General features: G+C 44.5%; 1 protein-coding gene and 1 long non-coding RNA gene across 2 annotated transcripts in view; one reads left to right on the forward strand and one right to left on the reverse strand.

The window, feature by feature from the left end:
* The window catches only part of CDH13 (cadherin 13), a 978,634-nt gene that overhangs the window by 936,594 nt on the left and 18,289 nt on the right, over nucleotides 1-23,751 (forward strand). Inside the window, exon 11 of the mRNA XM_065925094.1 lies at nucleotides 12,247-12,389. Coding sequence (XP_065781166.1) covers nucleotides 12,247-12,389 — 143 coding nt within the window. The remainder of the gene's footprint in view (nucleotides 1-12,246; nucleotides 12,390-23,751) is intronic.
* Nucleotides 8,977-19,913, reverse strand: LOC136160880 (uncharacterized). The gene is made up of 3 exons (XR_010661664.1): nucleotides 19,895-19,913; nucleotides 19,613-19,707; nucleotides 8,977-9,158 (listed from the first exon to the last, which is right to left on the reverse strand). It is a non-coding gene; the product is annotated as an uncharacterized lncRNA (long non-coding RNA).

Here is a 23,751-nt window from a genome sequence, read left to right on the forward strand (position 1 = left end):
CTACCCCATCCGCTCTCACCCTCTGGCCCCACAAGCCTGTGTGTGAGTGGTGTGACTCAAGAAGGGTTGGAAGACACTGGCCTGTGTGGTGCATGCATGCGTGCGCATGCGTGTGTGTGTGTGTGTGTGTGTGTGTGTGTGTGTGTGTTATGAAGACACATTTATTTTGTGTTACTACGAAGTGAAAAGAAAAGCTCTTGGCAAACAGTTCAATAGCTCCTACTGATCAGTGCAAGGTAATTCTTTTTAATAAGAGAGCTAGCCTTGATATAACCATGTTAAGGCTTCTGTTGGAGCAGGAATTCAAAATGTTCATCTGGATAATTTACTCATCAGTCACCAGTGTTTACTAAAAGCCAGCAGATACCCTGAGAGACACGAAAGTACAGATAAACAAGATGTGACTCCCAGACCGCAGAGAAGTCTGTCCACTAGGGGGAAGCACACAATTAGGACATGTCATTTTATTGTATATACGCTTATGATTAGGTTGGGCCATATGAGATCGCTGACATCTGATGGGTTTTGACCACTAAAAAGGCATCTCTATGGTTCAGCCTAGTATCTGTATCGTGTTGTGTCACTCTGCGAGGGCTCCCATGACAAACTACTGCAGGCTTGGGGGCTAAGACAGGAGACACTTACTTCTCACACTTCTGAAGCTGGAAGTCCATGCTCAAGGTTCTGGCAGACTCAGTTTCTGGTGAAAGCCCTTCTCCTGGCTGGAGGACAGCCCCCTCCTTGCGGTGACCTCATGTGGCCTCTCCTCCATGCATGCACAGGGTGGAGGGGGATTGTGCTCAGGCCTCTCCTTCTTCTCAGAAGAACACTAATCCCGTCAGATCAGGGCCCCACCCTGCGACCTCAGTTAACCTTTATTATATCCTTAGAGGCCCCATCCCCAAATTCAGTCACACTGGGTGTTAGGGCTTCACCATGTGAATTAGGGGAGAGGTGAGGGAACACAAATATTCAATCCATAAAGAGAAACGAAAGTCACTCAGTCGTGTCAAACTCATTGTGACCCCATGGACTATACAGTCCATGGAATTCTCCAGACCAGAATACTGGAATGGGTAGCCTATCCCTTCTCCAGGGGATCTTCCTGACCCAGGAATAGAACCGGGGTCTCCTGAATTGCAGGCAGATTCTTTACCAACTGAGCTGTCAGGGAAACCCTAACAAGTGTGTAATTAATACATTGTATGTGTATCCATACACCATATACAGTATTACATATCATGTATAATATAATACATACATAAATATTTTTATGCAAAAAACTGTAAATTTTTTATTAAGATTGTATTAAATCTACAAATAACTTTGGGGGGAATTCACCTCATAACAGTATTTAGTTTTGTAAGCATGAACATGGTATATCCATTTATTTAGGACTTCTCTAATCTGTCTTAGCAATGTATTCTAGTTTTCCGAGTATAGGTCTTGTATATATTTTGTTAAGAATTTTACAGGTCTTGACTACCTTAAATGGTATTATTTACATTTTATTTTCCAATTACTATTTGCTAGTACATATTAGTATGAGTGAGTTTTGTGTATTGACTTTGCGTTTTGTAACTATGCCAAAGTAACATTCATGTTATTAATTTTTTAAATTCCTTCAAATTTTTATACCTGATTATGTCATCTGCCCATGGAGGAAATTTTACTTATTCCTCTCTAATCTATATGCTTTTTATTTTCCACCCTTATTGTACCAAGCTCAAACCCCCTAGTACACTGTTTAATAGAAGTTAATACATATATGTTTTTGTAGACACACACAGATCACATATATAATATACCTCCTATAGCAGTAAGGTTGCACAGAGGAGAGAAACACTGACTTTGCCAAGAGGGAAATAGAGGTGTGGGGGTGTAAAGGAAGACATCTTTATATTATTAGCTTTTATTGGAAAAAAAAGGACTTTATTGCAAAAAGATTATAGGTTCATGGTAGAAGTTTTAGAAATACTGATATGAAAAAATAAGAAAGATGCAAAACCCCACTAGCCAGACACAGGCACGACTATTCTTAAGGTCAAAGTCAGCCAGGGAGGCATCTCAGCCCAGAGTGTGGGTCCTGGGACCAGATCCATCGTTTACCAGCTGTGTGATCTGGAGCAGATCGCGTCACCTCTCTGTGCCTCAGTACCCCCATCTCTACAATGGGGCAATAATCCCAACCCCCATGAAGCTGTTGTGAGGGTCGTATGAGCTGACCTGTGTGAGGCACTGAGGAAGTTTCTGGCACAGTTAGTGCTCAGTAAGTGTTAATATTATCTTCTGTTCTATCACTGTTATCATCATTGCTGTTATTCTCAATGTGGCTGCCACTAACATCCCCTTCCAAGGTTATTTTCTCAGCCAGGTTGGCAAACGGGTTTGGGATTATGAGCCCAGCGGTGTGATAAGAAGGGCTTGGCACGCAGAGTATGGTGGGGAGAGGGATTTTGAAGCTGACCTTGGACTCCAGAGGAAAGCTGTTACTGGTGTTTGTGAGAAGGATGCAGTGAGCACCTCCTGTGTTAGCCCCTGGGCATTCTCTGTTCTACACATGAACCTCTGTAGTGGGTGAGGTTTTCACCGTCATCTTCATTTCTTGAATATAGTCATCCTGCAACACTGTGTCTCTCTTGGTTTTTAAGGTCTACATAGTGCTTTGTTGTCTGGGTAACCCATCACTTTTGATAAACAGTTGTGTGCATGTGTGCTAAATCGACTCAGTCGTGTCTGAATCTGCGACCCTATGGACCATAGCCTGCCAGCCTCCTCTGTCCATGGGATTCTCCAGGCAAGAACACTGGAGTGGGTTGCCATTCCCTCCTCCAGGGACTCCTCCCAGCCCAGGGATCAAACTCTTGTGTCTCCTGCATCGGCAGCCGGGACCTTTACCATCAGTGCCACCTGGGAAGCCCCTTGATAGACAGTTAGCTGGTATTTTTAAATTTTTCTGTACTCAGCAGTGATGGAAGAAACATTCTTGTAGCTGAGTAACTGCCAAATAAATTTGAGTAATGCTTTGTTCTGAGACCCTTTCTGGGATATTCACAGTGCAAATCTATATTTTCAAGGCTCTGAAAAGTCCTGCAAAGGGGGGGCGAGCTTTGATTTTATTAACCCAGCATTCCCAAATTTTAGAAATTGCTCCCTTACTGTCTTTTGGCTAAATTATTGTCAAAGGAATTTCTAAATCAAAGGATACAGAGTTTTAAGGGATTTTCTTTCCTTCTAAGAATGTTGTTTTGGGAACTGGCAAAGTTGGAGACAAAGCTTCTTTCTTGGCTAAACCAAGATGTTCTTTTAATCACAATTAGATGTAAAGTTCAAGACTCAAAAAGCATGTGTGATGTTCTTTTAAACATTCAAACAATCAAGACATGTGCAAAAAAATTACATGGACTCTCTTTGATTCTTCTGGGAAGTCAGCTTAGAAGAGGTTGATTCATCCAGAAAGCATCAATTTTCATTTTCTAGAATTCAGACGGAAACATGTAAAATGAGTAAAAGAGTCTCATATGGACTATTTCAGAGGGCCATGGGAAATTTTAAATGCTGCGGCAGACCCTTGAGAAATGTCCATTGTAAATATTGCTTTTGATATAAAACAAGGCTCAAAGTAAGTGTTTTGGATGGGCTGACTACTCTTCTTTTACTCTGCCTTAATGCATCCACACTGACTCAGTAAACGCTTCCTAAACTTGCACCACTAGCGGGGCCCTAACTAGCCTTTGTCCTCTTGTAGAACTTATACTCCAGCGGGAAGATGGGCAGTAAGCCAGTAAATCAATGTTTAACCACATTAGCTGAGTGCAGCTTATAGTCTGTAGGAGAGTAAACAGCATGATAGACTGGGGAGCCCCTGGGAGAGGCCCCTGAAATGGGCTGGGAGGGAGGAGGTGACATTTGAACTGAGGTCTGAAGAGTAGTAAGGAGCCAGCCAAGCAGAGAGCTGGGGACAAAATTCCCAGTGGAAACCAGCAGTTAAAACGAAGGCGGGGAGGGTGGAGGTCTACAGGGTTCGGGTCTGGGAAGGCATGAATGAGAAAACAGCTGGCGGCCCGGGGCAGTGGGAGGCTCAAAGGCCCAAGAAGTGTCGTTTCCCTTGTCAGAAGCTCTGTGACTCCACACAGCTGACCCCATCGGAGCACTACCCATCGTCCCTCATGGACCAGGTGCATGGCCGTCTTCACACACCCTGCAAATCCCGGGACACCGACTCCTCGGAATCCTGTAACTCTTTGCTTCCTGTTCACTTTTCACGCACTGGCCACCCATCCTTGACTAAGGCCTGCAATGGACCGGACATGTGACAGAGCACTGGACCTGGGAAGAGAGAAAGACAGCCCCTCCTCTGGGCCCTCACCCCTCGTGTGCCAAGTGCAGTGCCCAGCGATGAACCCCCTTGGTAAAAATCCTCAGCAGGGGCGGGAGCTTCCTGCTTTGCTCACTGCAGTCTCCCCCGTCCCTAGCAGAGCTCTGGGCTCCTAGCAGGTCTTCCCAAAATGTAGGGCATCAGTGCCCAGGGCTGGGCATGGTGAACCCAGGGCTTCCCACACGGGGACCAGCAGAGTCACCTGTTAGGGGATGGCTCCTCTAGACCACGGGCCAGGCCAAGGCAGGTGGAGATGTGCTCTGGGCCAGGTCTCTCCACATGGAGCTCAGACCCTCTCAGCTCCTCCCCAGAACCGTGTGGCTCTCCCACAGCCCAGCCCCGGTAAGAAACAGTGTCTGGGATTGCTCGCCACCCGGCCTCCAGCAGAGAGAGAAGGCCTGTCCCCAAAGACAAGCAGGCACTGGTAAGAACCTCCTTGGCGGCAGCTTGCCAGGCGGTGCTCACTGACCTTCAAGGCATGAAGCTGGGCTCTGCCATCCATCTATCCCACTGTAGTCTCTGCCACAAGCTCGCTCATCCGCTTCTCACAAGCACCAACACCTCTGCTCGACTTGGTCTCAGCTGAGCTGAAATGTTCAGGTGCTGACCAGAGGCATGACCTGTCAATTAATCACCCAATAGAAATAAAGTCTGAGAACAAATCAGTGGAGATTAACTCTGCCTTGCTGGTCTTCTGACATCAGGGTTTGCTCTCCCAGCGAGCATGTTTCTTCAAAACAACCCACCCTGGAAACGGCACCTGACAGAAACACGACCCTGCCATCCCTTTGATGGACAGACACGGAACTTGACCTGCAAGCTGTATAGCCCTGGAGGAGAGGCCCCCAACCTGGCCACACGCCACAGGGGGCTGATCCATCTCACTCTGAAACACCAAGACTAGTTGGTTTCATTTTGCTTTTCAGCCTTCTAATAAGTGTTACTTATTATTAGCACTAATAAGTGTTAGTAAAGTTGGATAATCATGGGCAAGGGGGAGTCTCACGAACCACAGGACACTGAAGTGGCACATCTACATGCCTGCACGGCCTGGGAGAAATCCAGCCTCTGTCCTGGAAGTCAGAGAAAGACAGGCTGCTTCATTTCAAGTTGGTTACCTAAAGTCTCCCAAAGTGAGTATCGTGGGAGCTCAGGCCTGGGTCAGTCAAACCATGTTGAAGAAGGCTTGTCCCTTCATTCATTCATTCATCCATCCAACCCCTGAGCAGGCACTCCTCTAGGCATCAGACACACAGGCGAATGAGACAGATGGAAGGAGGGTGGAGAGTAAGGCAAAGCCTGTGAGACATGATCTGGAGTTTGGATTTTATTCTGTGCCCAGTGGAAGGTTACTAAAGGATTCTAAGCAGGAACTCACTCATATGAGACAGTGGTTAAGAATCCGCCTTGCAGTGCAGGAGACAGGGGTTCAATCCCTGGTCTGGGAAGATTCCACATGCTGCGGAGCAACGGAGCCCTTGCACCACAACTGCTGAAGCCCGAGGGCCCTAGAGCCCGTGCTCCACAAGAGGAGCCACCGCGATGAGAAGCCTGAACACTGCAACTAGAGAGAAGGCACTGCCCACTGCACCTAGAGAAAGTCTGTGCGCAGCAACAAAGATCCAGCACAGCCAAAATAAATAAGGAAATATTTTTTTAAAAAGAAAAATGGTGAATTTTCAATTGGTTGCTCTTTGAAGAACTGACAGTAATAAGTAGAAGAGAGGCAGAGTCAGGCACCACAGTGGTCCAAGCAGAAGATACTCACTAATGATCTCACCTCCTGCTTCCTATGACAGAGCAGATGATGGACTCACAGCAAGCCTACCTGGGTCCTCTGAAGGGCAGGAAGGGAGCTCCTGGGGTGGGCTGTGCGCTGTTTGTCATCATGGTAGTCCAGCACAAGCTGGAATCAAGATTGACTGAAGAAATATCAATAACCTCAGATATGCAGATGACACCACCTTTATGGCAGAAAGCGAAGAGGAACTAAAGAGCCCTTTGATGAAAGTGAAAGAGGAGAGTGAAAAAGCTGGCTTAAAACTCAACATTCAAAAAACTAAAATCATGGCATCCAGTCCCATCACTTCATGGCAAGTATATGGGGAAACAATGGAAACGGTGATAGACTTTATTTTTTTGGGCTCCACAATCACTGCAGATGATGACTGCAGTCATGAAATTAAAAGATGCTTGCTCCTTAGAAGAAAAACTATGACCAACCTAGACAGCATATTAAAAAGCAGAGACATTACTTTGCCAACAAAGGTCTGTCGAGTCAAAGCTATGGTTTTTCCAGTAGTCATGCATGCATGTGAGAATTAGACCATAAAGAAGACTGAGTGCCAAAGAATTGATGTTTTTGAACTGTGGTGTTGAAGAAGACTCTTGAGAGTCCCTTGGACTGCAGGGAGATCCAACAAGTCCATCCTGAAGGAGATAAGTCCTGGGTGTTCATTGGAAGGACTGATGCTGAAGCTGAAACTCCAATGCTTTGACCACCTGATGCAAAGAATTGACTCATTGGAAAAGACCCTGATGCTGGGAGGGATTGGGGGCAGGAGGAAAAGGGGACGACAGAGGATAAGATGGCATCACAGACTCAATGGACGTGAGTTTGAGCAAGCTCCAGAAGATGGCGAAGGACCAGGAAGCCTGGCATGCTGCAGTCCATGGGGTCACAAAGAGTTGGACATGAATGAGCTACTAAACAAGGGTCAGAATGTCTGTAAGGAACCGACCGAGCTTTGGTCCACGTGCCATCGCAAGATGGCAGCTGCCAGGAGAGTGTGATGGTAGCATTGTAATCTGGTAGCACCTCATGCAGGAGGGCCTCAGTACTCCACCAGGGGCTCTGGGATGCCTGGGAGGGCAGTCCAGGGAAGAGCCTACAGGTGTCGGGAGCTCCTCCCCTTGTCCTCCTGGAAGGTCATCGCCTCGTGCTAAGCTGGACAAGCTCTACTTCCGTCTCCCCAACTCTGAGAGGTTCTGCCTGGCCACTCACCGGGCAGCTCTTCCTGTCCACGTCTTCCCTCTATGGCATCTCGCCATCCAGGGGACGTCCCTCCTGTTACTGAGACCGCCTTCCTGGGCCCTGGGTCCTGTGGAGCAGGACAGAGCGCCATCCCCATCTCTCCAGGACCCTGTGCCGGCCTGTGTTGTGTACCTGAGCCTGGACTCTGGGACCACGTGTCCTCCCATCTCCTCCGTGTGCTTTGTCAGGAGACGTGAAGTACGTTCTCAGAGCCACAGCTGCCTGAGCTGTGCCAGAACACTGTGTATCCTTCTGCTGGGAACTCTCTCCAGTTCTGTTTATAAATAAAGTGGTTGATTTGAATCACCCAAGCAGATATTTCATTTAACCTAGGGGGCCCATTGGGTTGGAATTAAGTGAGGAGCTATATTACTTTGCAAAAATTTTTAACTAATTTATTTATTTTAATTGGAGGATAATTACTTTGTAATATTTTTAAGTCTAAAATAATAACAAGGATCTTGCTATCCAATGCTGAGCAAATGTGCATCCTCAGTGCAGTGGAGGTGAACCCAGGAAGCCTGCAGAGGGGTTCTGTCAAAGTCTCTCTCTCCTTCCCACCAACGCTGAGGCCCCCAGAGAGCTGGGCCCCTGGCTTGGAAGTCCTCTGGCCGGGCAGCTTTCTTCTCCACTCTGCCAGGGCCCTGCCAACAGTAAGCCCGCTTCCCAGGACGATGCGGGCCTGGAGCGTGGTTAGATGCCCCCCGCCCTGCCTCCCCACTGGCCTGATCTCCCGATCAGGCATCTTTGATGCTGACACCTGGGAGAGGCCAAGCCTTGGCAAGCTCACGAGCACCTCCTGTGAAGCTACACACAGGCTGCAAGGAGTCTTGTTTTTTGATTTTTCTTCCCTTATAACAAGCAAAGTTCACGTCACAGACAAATTGCCTGGAAATTCCAATTGAATAAGGCATATGCATTTTTCAGGCCTAGGCGCACAGAAAATGTCTTGCACACCAGTATTCTTGCGCCAAAAGGCTTATTAAAGAGACAGCTTTGAAAATGCAGAAACGTACATAGAGTGCCTGGCCAGTCAGTCTCAAGGGCTCATCGGCCAGGAGGTAGGAGTGCAGGCTGGGTGACGAGTGCTGGGCTTTCTTCCCCTCAGGGGTAGACACTCCAGGGCTGGAGAGGGGCACAGCTACCTCAGGGGGCCTCCACAAGCTCTGAGTTTGGAGGCCGTGGGTTCAGGGCAAACAGCGCTGGGCACTCGGGCATTCTCAGTAAATGGAATGACCCCACCCTGCCCTCTCCGTGGCTGCAAACCTGAGTAGACGCAGGAAGATGGACATCCAGAAGATCTGGGATCCAGGAGGACCTCCCCAACATCTCAGTGGGAAGAGGCAACAGAGAAAGTCCATTAACTAACAGAGGAGGGCAAGGGGCCCAGCAGGCATGCAATTAAATAGCACAGCGATGGAGACCTGGTTGCTTTTTCATATATACATATTTTTTTTATTTACTTTTGGCTGTGCTTAGTCTCATTGCTACATGGGCTTTTCTCTAGTTGTGCTGCTCGGGCTTCTCGTTGTAGCGGCTTCTCTCGTTGTGGATGGAGCACGGGCCGGAGGGTGAGAGGCCTCAGTGGTGCAGCTCCCGGGCTCCAGGGCACAGGCTCCATAGTTGTGGCACACGGAATCCTGGTTCCTTGGCACGTGGGGTCTTCCAGGACCAGGAACCAAACCTGTGTCTCCTACATTAGCAGGCGGATTCTTTATCACAGAGCCACCAGGCAAGCTCCCAGATCTGGTTATTTTTTAAAGAAAATAAGATAGTGGGGTATTATCCTGTAAAACCACTCAAGCTCTTGCTTTCACTGGGAATGTGGTAGGTACAGACCTAAACCACCAGGCATTGTTCTCAGGGGACAGCTTCCAATCAACCAACCCCTGTAAGCTTTTTATTCAGTATAACTCTTCCCTGCACAGGAAGCCAACATGGTCATCATGGTGCAAAACTGTAGCAACAGAGGACCAGAAACAAAGACAGGAGAATAAAAGGGTGCTCTTAGCCAAGGTGGAACGCGAGATTACTTAATTCAGTTTTTATTTATAATCTAAACTCTGAGTTAAGTAATCATTATTTCAAATATATTGAACCGCCACAAATCACTCCTGGATCAACCTTGAACTTGTTACTCTGTAAGATGGGAAACAAATGTCACCATTCTTCGTGTTTTCCATTTGCTTGATGTTGAAAAAGAAAGAATAAAGCAACATCCAGGGCAGCCACCTGCTCTGGGCACTCCACTCCACCCTGCGAATGCAGAGCGGCCAGTAAGTACCTGGTCCTGGGCATGAACACACTGTATCCTGGCTAGGCTCCAGTGCCTGGAATTTGGCACACCCATGTTTAATTCCATCTCGGCTACTTCTTAGCTGTGTCGCTTTGGGAAGTGGTGAAGCCTCTCTGAGTCTTGGTTATCTCATCTTTAGAGAGGGATGATACCCACTTGATCAGGTTGCTGTGAACCACAGACGTAAATGAGGCACCAACTGTGAATGGTGAGCACAAAGCCAGGTACAGCAAGCATGCATAATACAGCCAACTGGAGCCTCGTCCTGACATTGAGAAACTGGTGAAGGTGGCAGGCCTATGAGGGCCCATACGCTGCTCTTACAGGCATTTTCATCCATGCGTGTGCCCAGCAAGGACGAGAGGATGGAGTGACTAACCCTTCTAACCGGGGGACTCAAAGCAGGCGGGCAGTTGGGCGGGGGGGAGGGCAGAGGACACATTTCAGGTGGGTCTTAGCAGGTAGCATCTTGCCAGCTGGAAGTGTAAATTACTATCAAGCTGAAAGGCGGATGTTTTTAAAGCAGTTCACTCTCAGGAGTAATTTATACATTTCTTCTGCTTTGAAGAAATATGGAAATGATAACTGAGGCATCGAGAGTGGTGAGAAAACCTCCGTTAGCCTCGTTCATTCTCTCCATCTGTTCCCCGTCACTGTTTCGGCTTCAAAGCCTTGTTTCCCCAGGGCTCACCAAGTCACACATTTCCAAAACACTCCGGGGGACACAGTGGGTCACATCAAGAGAGCGTGCTGGCCTGGCCCTTGCTGGACACACAGCAGCCCCTTGGAGTCAGGCCTCACTTGACCCTCACAGCCACCATTGAGGCCACCGGGATTGTCCCACCTAACAGAGGAGGAAATGGGTTCACAGAAAATCCGAGTCTTCTTCACTCCGAAGTCTATTACCTTTCACTCCCACGTGATGCTGACAACATGTGCGATTGGGCAGAGCTTGTGTGGAGGTTAAGGGCAGGGCCCTGGCTCCAAGTTCAGATCCCAACATTGCTGCACACTAGCAGTTGACCTTGGCAAAGGCATTTATCTCTCCAGGTGTGTGTTTTGTGGGGGTTGGGGGGATGGAGTTGTTTTTGTTTTGATTTGGTTTGCTTTCCCACTGGTTTAATATTTATTGTTTTCCTTGGCAAAAAGTCAAAGTGCTAAATTTTTTAAAAAATAAAACATCCTACTCAAGTGGTTTTTTTTTTTAATATACGAGTTGGTTTAAAATGGCCAAAGTTCAGGGAAAACTAAGAAATCTACAGCCTGTAGTTTAATAATAGAAAAAATAAGACGATCATAAGGTCTATAGCATCTAGCATCCTCTTAGTTGCCCATGTTTCCCTAGCCACCCAGGTCAAAGACATGCAGGTCATGTTCAGCCAGACAGACAAGACTCTCATTTCTTACTTAATGTACCTTTCTATTGCTTGAACTTCTTACAATGAGCTTGTGTTACTTTTATAACAGCCTCAAAAATAATAAGAACATTCTTTTTAATTTTTATTTTATGTTGGAGTGTAGTTGATTAACAATGTCATGTTAGTTTCAGGTGCACAACAAAGTGATTCAGTTATACATATACATGCATCTGTTCTTTTTCAAAATTTTTTTCCTATTTAAGTGATTACAGAACATTGAGCAAGCAGAGTTCCCTGTTCTATACAATAGGTCCTTGTTGATTATCTATTTTAAATAAAGTAGTATGTGTAGAACATTTTAAAATTCTCTGATGGTTTCCCATATATCTAGAATTCAAACCCCTTAAATGATTCAGGTTCTTTGTAATTTATCCCTCCAAATTCATTTCCTTTCAGTTTCCCCTGGAAAAGCTATGTTCCAACCACAACCATCTACCTTCTGGTCCCTAAATATTTATTCATTCAACAACTATCTATTGAGTGTCGTATATGTGCTAAGCAGTGTTTCAGGAGATGGGGTCATGACAGTAAACAGATATCCTTGCTACTGTGGAACTAATATTTTAGTGCCTATCTCTGTTCCATGTTAATTCATATTCTTTCCCCAACGTGTCTGTCCTCTCATTCTCTAACAACATCCCCCCATTCCGTCTGTCTCAGTTCAGATGCTGCATCCTCTGTGAGGACCCCAGGGTTACCCTCCATCACAGGTAATTCCTTCTTCTCCCAAGCATCCATGTGCCCTGCCTGTAACTTCATGACAGTGCTTCTCCCAGCCAGTCTGCATACAAGATGCATCCAAGGTGTAAAAGGGGGGGATAAAAAACTGGACTTGAACTCAAGAGACAGGCTGTGAGAGCCGGGCAGACATGAGCTCCTTCCTTCCAGGTTGTCACAAGGAATAAAGGAGGTGCATGTACAAAACATTCAGCACAGAGACAGCCCAGAGTTAATGGTCAGTCATTACTTTCTGGATGAACAACTGTACTCTAATGATGTTTTTGGATTTGTATTAAAAATTATCTGGCAACTAGCATGGGAGCTTGTGCCCAGCACTCTGTGAACATTTTTTGAATCTATTTTGAATATAATCTGTCATTGTTTGGGGATTTTTTTTCAGGTATTCTGTTTACAAGGATCCAGCAGGCTGGCTGAATATCAACCCCATCAACGGGACTGTTGACACCACTGCTGTGCTGGACCGTGAGTCCCCATTCGTCCACAACAGCGTCTACACTGCCCTCTTCCTGGCAGTTGACAGTGGTGAGCAACTTTTTAAATTCCAATAAGTGTGTACTTTGCAGTTCTAAATATATCTTTACACTTCTACATTTCTTCTGTTAGGCCTAGAGGTGTTCTTGGTAAGAACAGAAATGTGTGACGGCAGGGAAGCAAAGTGTATAAACACATAGTGAGTCGGTAAAACCCCCAAGTCCTGGAATCCTTGGGTCTTTGTCTAGATAGAGGTCAGAGCAGTGAGCTCACCCTGTTCCGTCTCTGGCAGGCACCAAGGCTCGGAAGCCAAGCTGATGTCCTTCATCCTGGCTCCTGTTCTCATCTACAGGGACCGTTCTTTTCCCTAATGCAAGTTGAAAGAAAATCCCAGGGGACATCATGGATCCTGATGACTGAATTGTCCCCATAGCTTTGTTCCTGTTATGATACACACCACAGAAAGACATCAAGTCCCCTCAGCTAGTACCTTCATAATCACAAAACAATTCCTGTTCATTCAGACGCTAATACAATATCCACAAGCCAGACTCTGTTCCAGACACTGGAGATAGAGTCGTGAACAAACAAAGATCGTTGTCCTGGTGCGACTGGCATACTCATGGAGAAAGGAAGGAATCTGACTAAAATACATAATGTGCTTTGGGGGAAGAAAAAGGAATACTATTTATGTATGAAACAGAGAAACAGGAAGAAGAGATAGCAAACAAAAGGATGCTATAGTTTTAACTAGACAGCCATGAGAGGCTGACTGAAGAAGTGGCGTTTGAGTCAAAACATGAAGGAAGTGGGGATGGGACACTTGAAGCAATCTTAGGGAAGAACAAGGAGGCTGGAGGCCAGAGCAGAGAGGGCAGTGGTCCAGGATGCGGATCATGGAGGGTCACGTGGGCCCCTGGCTTCTACTTTGTGTGAAATGGGCACCATTGCCAAGTGCCACGATCCTTCTGCTGCTCTGTTGAGACAAGGAAATAAGACTGAAGTAGGGACACCTCTTAGGAAAACTGAGGACAGTCTAGGGAAGATGGTGGCTTGGACCACTAATAGAGGAGGGGATGAGAAGGGGTCAGATTCTGGAGATAGTCTGTAGATTTCAGATGCAACGCTAACAGGATTTGCTACTGGTTGAGATGAGGGGGATCAGAATTCGTTTTCAAGTATATTAAGCTGAGATGTCTACTGTATCAATCACACAAGAAGTTTTGCTCTCCCTGTAATTCCTGGAAGCCAGCTGCTCATAGCTAAAGACTCAGTTCTGAGTCCTGTAAGTGCATTGAAATGGATATTTATAGGGTTCTTTATATGTGCCTTCATTCCCTTAATGGGTGAACTGAGACTTCTCAGAGGCTGGGTACTTCCATGCACACCAGATAGGAGAGCACATCTGAGAAGTGAGCGATCGGTGTGCCTCACAGTAGGCAAAGTGGGCTCCACAGTGAGTCCACCTTAGAGTCTGGCCTTGAGAGGCCAGGAGGATTGGGGTAGGTGACAGGGTCGGAGGTGGGGTACCTGGGGCCACAGAGCGGTGGAATCAAAACTAAAAGGGGGTGGGGCATGGGAGGTAAGAAAAGGGTTATATCCCCCGTGCCTAAATGTGGAGAAATTCATTTGTATGCATATGGAAAATGTCTTCAAGACAAGTCGTCTGAGGAAGCAGGCACCCACAGGACCCCACATGCTCTTGAGGAGGAAAGTGACATGATGAAAGAGCACATGGACACTCATCAGCGGAGACCTGGACCAGACCCTGTCGTGGTCCTGGAGACTCAGAGATGAACAGTACATCATCCTTCTGCTCAGCGAGCTGATGAGTTATTGCGAGTTAGACTAGCAAGCAGGAGATGACCAAAGAACATCATAGCTGTCCTACGGGAATTAACCAGAGGAGCCCCAGACCATCCAGTCTCAGAGTGGTCATGGGGAGCTTCTTAGTTGAGGGGATCTCTAAGCCGAGTGATGAAGGATAAGTTGAGAAAGGGTAAGACGTTCTGCTAGAAGCCTGAAAGAAAGTGGATATGTGAGACCCTGAAACGTTGCTCAGTGTGACTGGAGGCTCTATATTTACAGAGATAAGGGAACTGGATCTTGTGTGGAATGCCCAGCTCCTATCACATGCCAGACTTTGAGTGGGCACTCATATATTTGTTGAATAGATAATACATTAGGTCGTTCTCCACAGGCCATGCCGAGGAGTTTTATTTGATTCTCAAACTCCTCCAGGATAACTCTGTACTTTAGGAAGGTAACCCCCACAGCAGTGTGGAGATCAGTCAGGTCATGGTGAGACATGAGGTAAGGCAGCCCTAGAGAGCTGTGGAGAATTCAAGGTAAGAGAAGTGGTGGAAGTAGTCTGGGTAGACTGAGTCTACTCAATCACGGGAAACACGTTTTTCAACAGGAAACAGGTTGAAAGTCATCACACGTGTCTTAGTTAAAGGGATCACGCAGCCTGGTGGCAACAGAAGCGAATTAGAAAGGGCGAATCTAGAAAACATCTGGATGTAAGAAACAAGGCTTTGAAAACAACGCATACTCAACATGAAACAGAGAAAGGTGATGGTAAGTTTCTAGTCAGAAATCTAGTCCATTAACCGAAACAGAACTGGTTTCAAAAGACTGTTGCAACAGTGTCTGTATGGGGTGGATGCTGAGATGGTCCCATGAGATGCTGCAAGGCAGGATGAAATAGAAGCCAGGAGAGGCTTTTCTCAGGGACTCCCGATGCAAGAGAGACGGGCGCCATCAGAGCAGATATGTTTTGTGGAAGGAGCAAGTCTAGACAGGGATCAGCAGTGGAGGTTTAAAATGCTATTCCAACAAATGGTGTCAGTGAGGATCAGCTGAAGTAATGACTTCAGAGTTCCAAGAACCACGTAAATGTATCTGTACCTGTAGAGAAAATTCTCAGCTAAGAACACCATGAAGGAAGTTTGAAAATTTTATGCAATTAGTCATCAAAAAAACCCTAGAAATTCAGTAAACTTTAATTTTTGCCAGAGACAGGTGTGACTGGGCAAGCTGCTTATAGATTCTGAGATTCAGCTCCTACAAAATAAGGAAGATAATTTCTGCTTATAAGGTTGTTGTGAGAAGATGAAGTGCTGGGCCCTCTACAGTTCCCATCAAGAGTCATATTGAATGTTCAATAAATGTCAGTCCCACCCCAGTGGGGTTGTAGGAAGGAAAGAATGGACCTCAAGGAATATACAGTTTGAAATGTATTTCTTCTTTAACTCCGTTAATACTAATATCAGGCAAGGAAATTCAAAATCTGGCATCACAGATGTTTCCAAAGTTTAGAAATGTCCCTGAAGATGGAATGGTAAATAAAAAACAGGTTGGCATCACTATACAGAGCCATCATTAGAGATGATAATCTTGAACAAGGCCCAAAAGACTTAGAGCAAAAAAGAGAATAAATTTTAAAAGATCTCATAAATCAGAGAAACTTTTGTTTAAAGTCTCCTTGTCACTCACCAAAAACTTATCTCTGGATATTATGTTCCACCAGGAAAAACCAACACTTACCTGTGAGATCAAAGTTAATAGTACTAACAGATGTCTCAATGTTAAGCAAAGTAAGAATTTTTATTTTATTAATTTTATAGAAATACAGTGTATTTGATGGGATGAAAGTATAATGAATTTTTGTCATGTACCATGAGGGAAGCTAAAGCAAAATAAATTGATTCTCTTCAAACAAGCAGTCAAGGGCTTCCCTGGTAGCTCAGTTGGTAAAGAATCTGCCTGCAATGCAGGAGACCCTGATTTGATTCCTAGGTTGGGAAGATCCCCTGGAGAAGGGAAAGGCCACCCACTCCAATATTCTTGGGCTTCCCTTGTGGCTCAGTTGGTAAAGATGCTGGAGACCTGGGTTCAGTCCCTGGGTTGAGAAGATCCCCTGGAGGAGGGCATGGCAACCCACTCCAGTATTCTTGCCTGGAGAATCCCCATGGACAGAGGAACCTGGTGGACTGCAGTCCGTGGGGTCTTGAAGAGTTGGACATGACTGAACGACTAAGCACAGCACAAGCAAGGAGCCCCTCGGAAATTTATGCCAAAACATGTCAATAAAATTCATGGCTGTGGGAACTTTCTGGTAGGATATGGTAGACCCAATGTCCCTACTGTGAAAAGTAGAAAAATGTGGATAGATCACAAAAGTCTTCATTGTAAAGGCGTCAGAGAGCTGCAGAAGCAGTGACACCTAAATTAACTAAAAACTAAAATAGAAAAAAGGAAAGAACTGTTCTAAAAAAAGTAAAAAGCTCCTAGCCATTTTTACCTCTCGGGGGCCATTTTAGATTTTGGGCAAGGATCAGACTTGATCCGGGCAAGGATCAGACTTGATCCAGGCAAGGCCTAGGATGGAGAGAAATAAATGAGAAATACTTGTAACAGTTATGTGACTGGTGTAACAAAGTGAAGACCTGAGGGCCCTTAACCACATGGTTATAGATAAATGCCTTATAAAGGGTAGAGTGAAATCTCCCAGGGTCTCACAGAAACAAAGACCTAACAAAGCAAGCAAACTCACCTTAAACACACAGCCATTCTCTCTTTAAGACATTTGCCACGTTTTGAAGCTACAAGTAACTTGTATGCAAAAGACACCACACAAAGAACGGGTAAGGGACTTGAACAGATATTCACTACGAAAGATATACAAATGGCAGTAAATGTATGAGGAGATGCGCAACACTCATCAAGAAATAAAAATTAAACTATGCAAATATGAATTAAAATATAAATTAATCAAGGAAATACAATGACATTCAAAACTCAGCACACCTACAAAATGACTGAACTGAAAAGATGGGGAATGCCAAGTGTTGGCAAGGATGTGAAATCACTGGGACTCTCCCACCGAGCTGGGAGAAGTGTGATCTGGTACAACCACTCGGGAAGATGCAAGTGTCAAATACCACTGAACATATGCATCCCCTGTTACCAGGAATCACATGCCTTACTATACATCCACCAGAAATGCATGCATCTTTTCACCAAAACCCACACACCCGAGTGTAACTACCAGCACTATTAATGCTAGCTCAAAATTGGGAACTATCCAAATGCCCAACAAATGTAGAGTAAATGAATGGTACATTCACACAATTGGGTCTATACAGCACTGAGAATGAATGATGTGCAGCTATTGACAACTAGTGAATGAATCTTGCAAACAACATTGAGCAAAAAGAAGGCTGAAGCAGAAGATCACATACTGAATGACTCCATCTATATCAAGGTTGAACAAGCCAAACCAGCTCTTGCTTCAGCATTACTTAAGGGACCTTTTTTTACCTCAAGTGTATAGTTAATTCAGAATGTTGTAAATAACTATGTATATAACTATAAGAGAGTATATATGTTCTTTTACAGATTCTTTTCCCTTATAGATCATTACAAAATACTGAGTGTATTTCCCTGTTCTATATAGAAGGTTCTTATTGTTTATCTGTTTTATATATGGTAGTGTGTATCTATTAATCCCAAAGTCCTCATTTATGCCTCTCCCCACTTTCCTCTTTGGTTGTTTTCTGTGTCTGTTTCTGTTTTGTGTATAATTTCATTTCTATCTTTTTTTTTTTAGATTCCACATATAAGCAATATCATATGATATTTGTCTTTCTTTGTCTGACTTCATTTAGTATGATAATCTCTAGTTTCATCCATGGTGCTGCAAATTCATTCATTATTTCATTCTTTTTTAAGGTTTAGTAATATTTCATTGTGTATATGTATCACATCTTCTCTATCCATTCATCTGTTGATGGACTTTTAGGTTGCTCCCATGTCCTGACCATTGTAAATAGTACTGCAATGGACATCCAGGTGCATTTATCTTTTCAAATTATGGTTTTCTCTGCATATGTGTCCAGGAGTGGGATTGGAGGATCATATGTATAGGTAGCTCTATTTTTAGTTTTGTAAGGAACTCCAGAGGAGTTTCTTAATCTTGTATATATTGGACTCACTACCTGGGTGTGCTCAGATTTTGCAGTTTCTTCAAGCTGTGTCTTTATAGAAAATGAATGTTTCTATATTTCAGTACAACCTAAGAAATATATATATATATATATATATATATAGAAATAATAGAAATAAAATATAGAAAATATATATATTTATAAATATTTATAAATATATATATTTATAGAAAATGAATGTTTCTATATTTCAGTACAACCTAAGAAATATATATATCTATATAACTGCACAGAAAGCATGTCCCTGGCCCACTGTGCCTTCTCCAGGAGACTGTAACCATTCATGTGTTCTCTAAGTACCGGTACCCTCGAGCTAGACTCTCAGCGTCTTGTCATTCTAAGGAAGGACAATCCCCAGCTGCTGGAGGGCAGGGGGCAATTGTGCCAGGAGAGTGGAGTGACAGGACGTCTGCAGAGGGAATAAGGCAAGTGTGCAGTTTGCAGTCCTGTAACACTTAGCAAAAAGCAGAAGTGATGCCATGATAACTCCTACACAAGCTCTACTCATTCAGTTCAGAACAATGGGAAGGCAGCACCAAAAGAGAATCTTTTACAAACCTCTGAGAGACTGGAGAAGGAAATGGCAACCCACTCCAGTACTCTTGCCTGGAAAATCTCATGGACCGAGGAGCCTAGTGGGCTACAGTCCATGGGGTCGCAAAGAGTCGGACACGACTGAGCGACTTCACTTCACTTCACTTTAGAGACTAGAAGCTGTGAGATCAGAATGGAGGAATGTAAAAAAAAGTCAGAAGCAGGGCTGCAAATATATCCTGAGTTAAAAACTCTTTAACAGAAGAGTTTTAGAGAAACTTTTAGAAGTTTTAGAAGAGTTAAAGAGAAAACTCTTTAACTTTAACAGAAGTTAAAAACCCTTTGGACCTGTTTGCTTGCAGCTCCAGTGTGAGTCTATGTATATTCTAGAATAGCACTTCATAATAATATTGATAATGCCTGGGATACAGATGATTTGAGGAGGAAAAGACACAGACAGAGGCTACAGATAGAGGCTAGGTTGCAACCCACAGAACCCTCAAGGATGTACGAGGCAATTTTTGTAAACTGGTATCAATTTTAATGAGCTATAAATTACCCAACAACCTTGTTTTTTTAATAAGTGAAATGCTTTTGTTTGACTAAAGCAGAACAGGCTGCTGTAGTTAAATGATTGGAAGAGTACAGCCTTTCATCCTATAGATTAATAAGGTGTGACCTTTCCTGTTGGCAAGCATTTTATCTTTAAAGATGGATATTGTCATTTACCTTATGTGGTCCAGATTTTCTGAAAAGGTTAAGACAGTGTCTTCAGAGTACAGGAACTCCTTCATTAAAGACTTAACAAACACAGAATCGCTGGCCTGTCATAAGAAAGGGGGAGAAAATAATGTTAATAACTGTTAAGGAAAATACCAAGATGCAGAGAGAGAGCATTCAGGAGTGCAGTCAGATGGCATCCCTCTGGGGCTGTGCTGACAAGGAGGCAAAGCTGCAGCAATTAGCACTGGGCAAATCCCAGGTGGTTATCGCTCCTGCTCAGGTAATCACCAGAAAGGTCAGATGTGAGTCTCACTGTCTTATGTGGGCTGAAAGCTGCCACAAGCAATTCCTCCTCAGAATCCAGGAACTCTCCCCCCTCCCCCCCCCCCCCACAAGGGGCTTGTCCTGGCAGGAAAGGCGGAGCTGGCCACTGCTTCTTGGCTCCCTGCCTTCTGCTCAGGACTCCATCAGGCTGGTCTTCCTGCCTCCTTCTCACCTATAACCTCAGCTTTCACTCTTCCTTCTGTTCTGAAATTGGGTAGGGTTCAGTGTTCCGTGACTGTTATTGAATGGCTCTTAAACCCTCAGAAGATCTTAAACTGTGACTCCAAATGCCAAAGACAAGTATTTTGCTTCAAAAAGTTCAAATGCCCTTGCTTTCCGGCATCCAGCTTATGCAGAGAGTTTTAAAAAAAAAAAGAAAAAAATTATCCCCATTAATTATTCTAAGGTTCAGTGCATACAAGATAGTTTGAGCCAGGAAATACATACTATCTCTAGCGTCCATATGAAGTCTTTATAGGATTATCAAGTGTTGTATCCCCATCTATTTTCATTTAAAAGAATAAGGGGAAAAAACAAGCCCAATTATGGCTAAATTCAGCAGCATGTTTTCATGACTTAGCAAGTTGTATAAAGTATGTTTGAGTCTGTTGGTGAAAAATGTGCTGTGGGCAACCAAGAAAACACAGACAGAGAACCGGGTGTAACAGCTGTACCATTAAAATGGAATAGACTAAGATCATGATTTTTCATGAGCTAAGATCTATCATGTCCTAACCTGTCTTTTCCCTCAGTTGCCTATATAATAGATGATATGATAATGCCAGCCCATCAAAATTGAAATATTGTACAAAGGACTTTTAAATTGATTCAAAAAGAAAAAAAGTAATTTGGCCCCATAAGTGAAATGACCACTGAACTACTGGATAACAACGGCCCCCAAACCAGGAATGACGGGGGAATCTGAACTTCAAAATGATGCCTCCATTTATCGTCTTTCTCTTTCTGTAGACCAACCAAGCCTGCTTGGGGATGTAGTAAAATTATTTAGATTAATTCTACTTAAAAGATGCTAGTTTGGATAAAATCAAGCCATTAGTTATGATGGCAACCCAATTAAGCCAGTTTAACACCCCTTATCTCAGCTGTTATAGTAATTGAGGAAGAAAAATACATTGAAGACCCAGCCATCATTCCTCGTTACTTCAAGTACCAGTAAAATATCAATCACTTTGAAAATACTAGCTCCAATTTTGTCACTGACAAAATAGCCCAATAAAAGAACTCTTGAGATCTGGTAATAGAAGGGCTGTGATCAGAGCCATGTGTAGCAGCAAATACACTCCAGAGAGAGGGGACCTGGTGCTCTGCTCCCCTCAGAAAGAGCAGCACCCAGCTTGGCTGAGCGCCATCTGAGCCTGCCTCCCCACCTACAGGATACAGATCAGCGCCTGCCCTGTTGAGCTGCTACAAAGACGGGAAATCCTGAATGCAAACTTCCTGGTGACTTGTAAGCCCTTAAATATCATAAAATTTAAATTTAAGTCAGCCTACTTGAGCTGAGCCACAGACTGATTTTTCTAAACGTATCATTACAAAATCATCAGTATCTGAAGCAAACTACGAAGTGTCATTTGATGACTATGCCAGTGACGGTCTGAACATTTTTCTAGAGAAGGGATGGGCTGCAGAGCCCTCTACTGAGAGTAGGGCTCTGAATCAAAAAATAGCCAGAAAATGCTGCCTTTTCCATTGGCATCAATGCATGGAGCTTGTTCTTTCTGAATGGGAAGAGGTAAGCTAACCTTTATCTATCTGTCGGCAGGGCATTTCCACGCCGACCAGTCAAATCGACCATCTTAAACATAGTGTTTTCAAACATTCATTGGAGGAAAAAAAAAAACCTGATTTGAGCATTAGAATGCTGTCTGCAAATGCCCATCTGTACCAGCTCAATTCATCCTGCCAAGGGGTCTCTTAGCTCATCCTCCTCGGTGTTCCCTCTTCCCCAGCTTGGGTAATAGCATCACCACCTGCAAGGTCCCCAAGCTGGAACCCCATCACCACTGACGCTCACTCCCAGTCCAGCCTGTGCTCTCGAATCCCCACAGCCCTCACCTAAGCCCCCACTGTTGGTCCTCCCAGTTACTGCCCAGACCTCCCAGCTGCTCCTCTGTGCCCTCCCTCCTCACTCGAGTCCTCTCCTCTCCCTGCCTCCAGCACCCCAGCTTTCATCAAGGCCAACATTCAGCTGAAAAGTCTATGACCGCTTCTTCCCACAACTTCTAGCACAGGATTTCCTCCTTCTAGAAGAACCTTCTCCAGCCTCACAAAGTGTTCTTGTTTCCAGCCATCTTTTTATGGAGACTTCTGAGCTATCCCCAGACAGTTAATTCTTCCATGTCATAAGCTCCCGTGATATTTTACTCTCATTCCTCTTCCTGCACTTACAACATTATCTTGCATCAGTTTACATATCTGTTCCTGCCACATGGCTAGTATTTCAACAACAGACACCCTGCACAGTTGACTTCTGTGCTTAGCCAACCCAGCACAGGGCAAAATCACAATAAATAATTATGGGCTGAATGAATGAAATGAAATTGTCGTGTTTAGAAACGGCCTCCAGATCAATTCTTCCCCTATTTTTGCCTTTTCTTTAAAGTCCATAAGATGGAAGCAAAAGAGCCAAACACTGGAATTAAAAAAAAAAAAAAAAAATTTCAGGTTTCAGATTATTTCTCCTCCTAAAGAACTGAGTCTGAATTATGTGAATAATTGCCTCAGTTCTACATCAAGTATTAACCATGGAAACCTGGCGCTGTAGTTTGCAAATCTATTTTCTACCAAGTTTTTGGTTGGTTTACTACTAAATGTTTTCAGAATATAAAATGAGATTGGCAAGATCTCTATTAACACAGCAATTAAAAAATGCTTATGAATTAAATTAAAAAGCAACAAGATTCTTGGCTTACAGAGCACATGCCAAAAAAAAACAAGCGGACCTGTAAAAAATAGTGATCCTGCAGAGTCATAGTAAATAGAACATAGGGATGAACTGGGTAATATGAAGAATGACCCTGCAGAGAGGGGTCCTGGTTCACTTGCACTGTGAGCACAGCTGAAGGTAGCTTAGAGCCCTGCTCACATGAAATAAAACACCTGACATTTCTTTGCTCACAGTTACTTAGCAAAGGTTCAACAGATGCCCAGACATGCAGAGGGAACTGGGGGGAGTAGATTGCCCCACCCAAGCACCTTGCCCTAACAAACACAGCTCAGAATCCAGCAGGGGAGCCCAGCCTTCACTTAGGGGCCACATGGGAACCGTGGTTCCCCATGAATTGGCCCATCCTCCCGATTTTCCTCCCAGAATTTGGGCCTCAAGCTTCCTTGAGACGCCCAGCTCAGGTCTCCCTCCTGGTCCCTGGAGTGGACTCCTTGCTCTGAGTTCCTCAGATACTGCATCCCACATACACACATGTTTCTCTCCCAGGTGGGGGAAGGGAGGATACTGTTCTCAAAATAGAGGGAAACCTATGGAAATGTAAACATACATGATTGTAAGTATGGAAAGAACAATTTTCAAATCAACCTGAATTCATTCAAAACTCAACTCAGGGAGTTCAGGCTTTTTGAGCATGAGCCACCCGTTCTGCTTGTGTGGCGCTTTCTGATAAACACTGCATTTTCCTTCATCACAGATAATAATAATAAAAAATAAACTTTTTTTAAATCTACCAGGTACCTATTCCAATAGGACATGACAGAGAATAGTCCTGATCCTCAGAGTCCGGGGATCTCAGAAATGAGCTTCCTGTCTTTCCTTCCTCTCACTTTCTCGTCCTGCATATTATTCTCCA

Source organism: Muntiacus reevesi, chromosome 2 (assembly GCF_963930625.1).
Source record: "Muntiacus reevesi chromosome 2, mMunRee1.1, whole genome shotgun sequence".
NCBI lineage: Eukaryota > Metazoa > Chordata > Mammalia > Artiodactyla > Cervidae > Muntiacus > Muntiacus reevesi.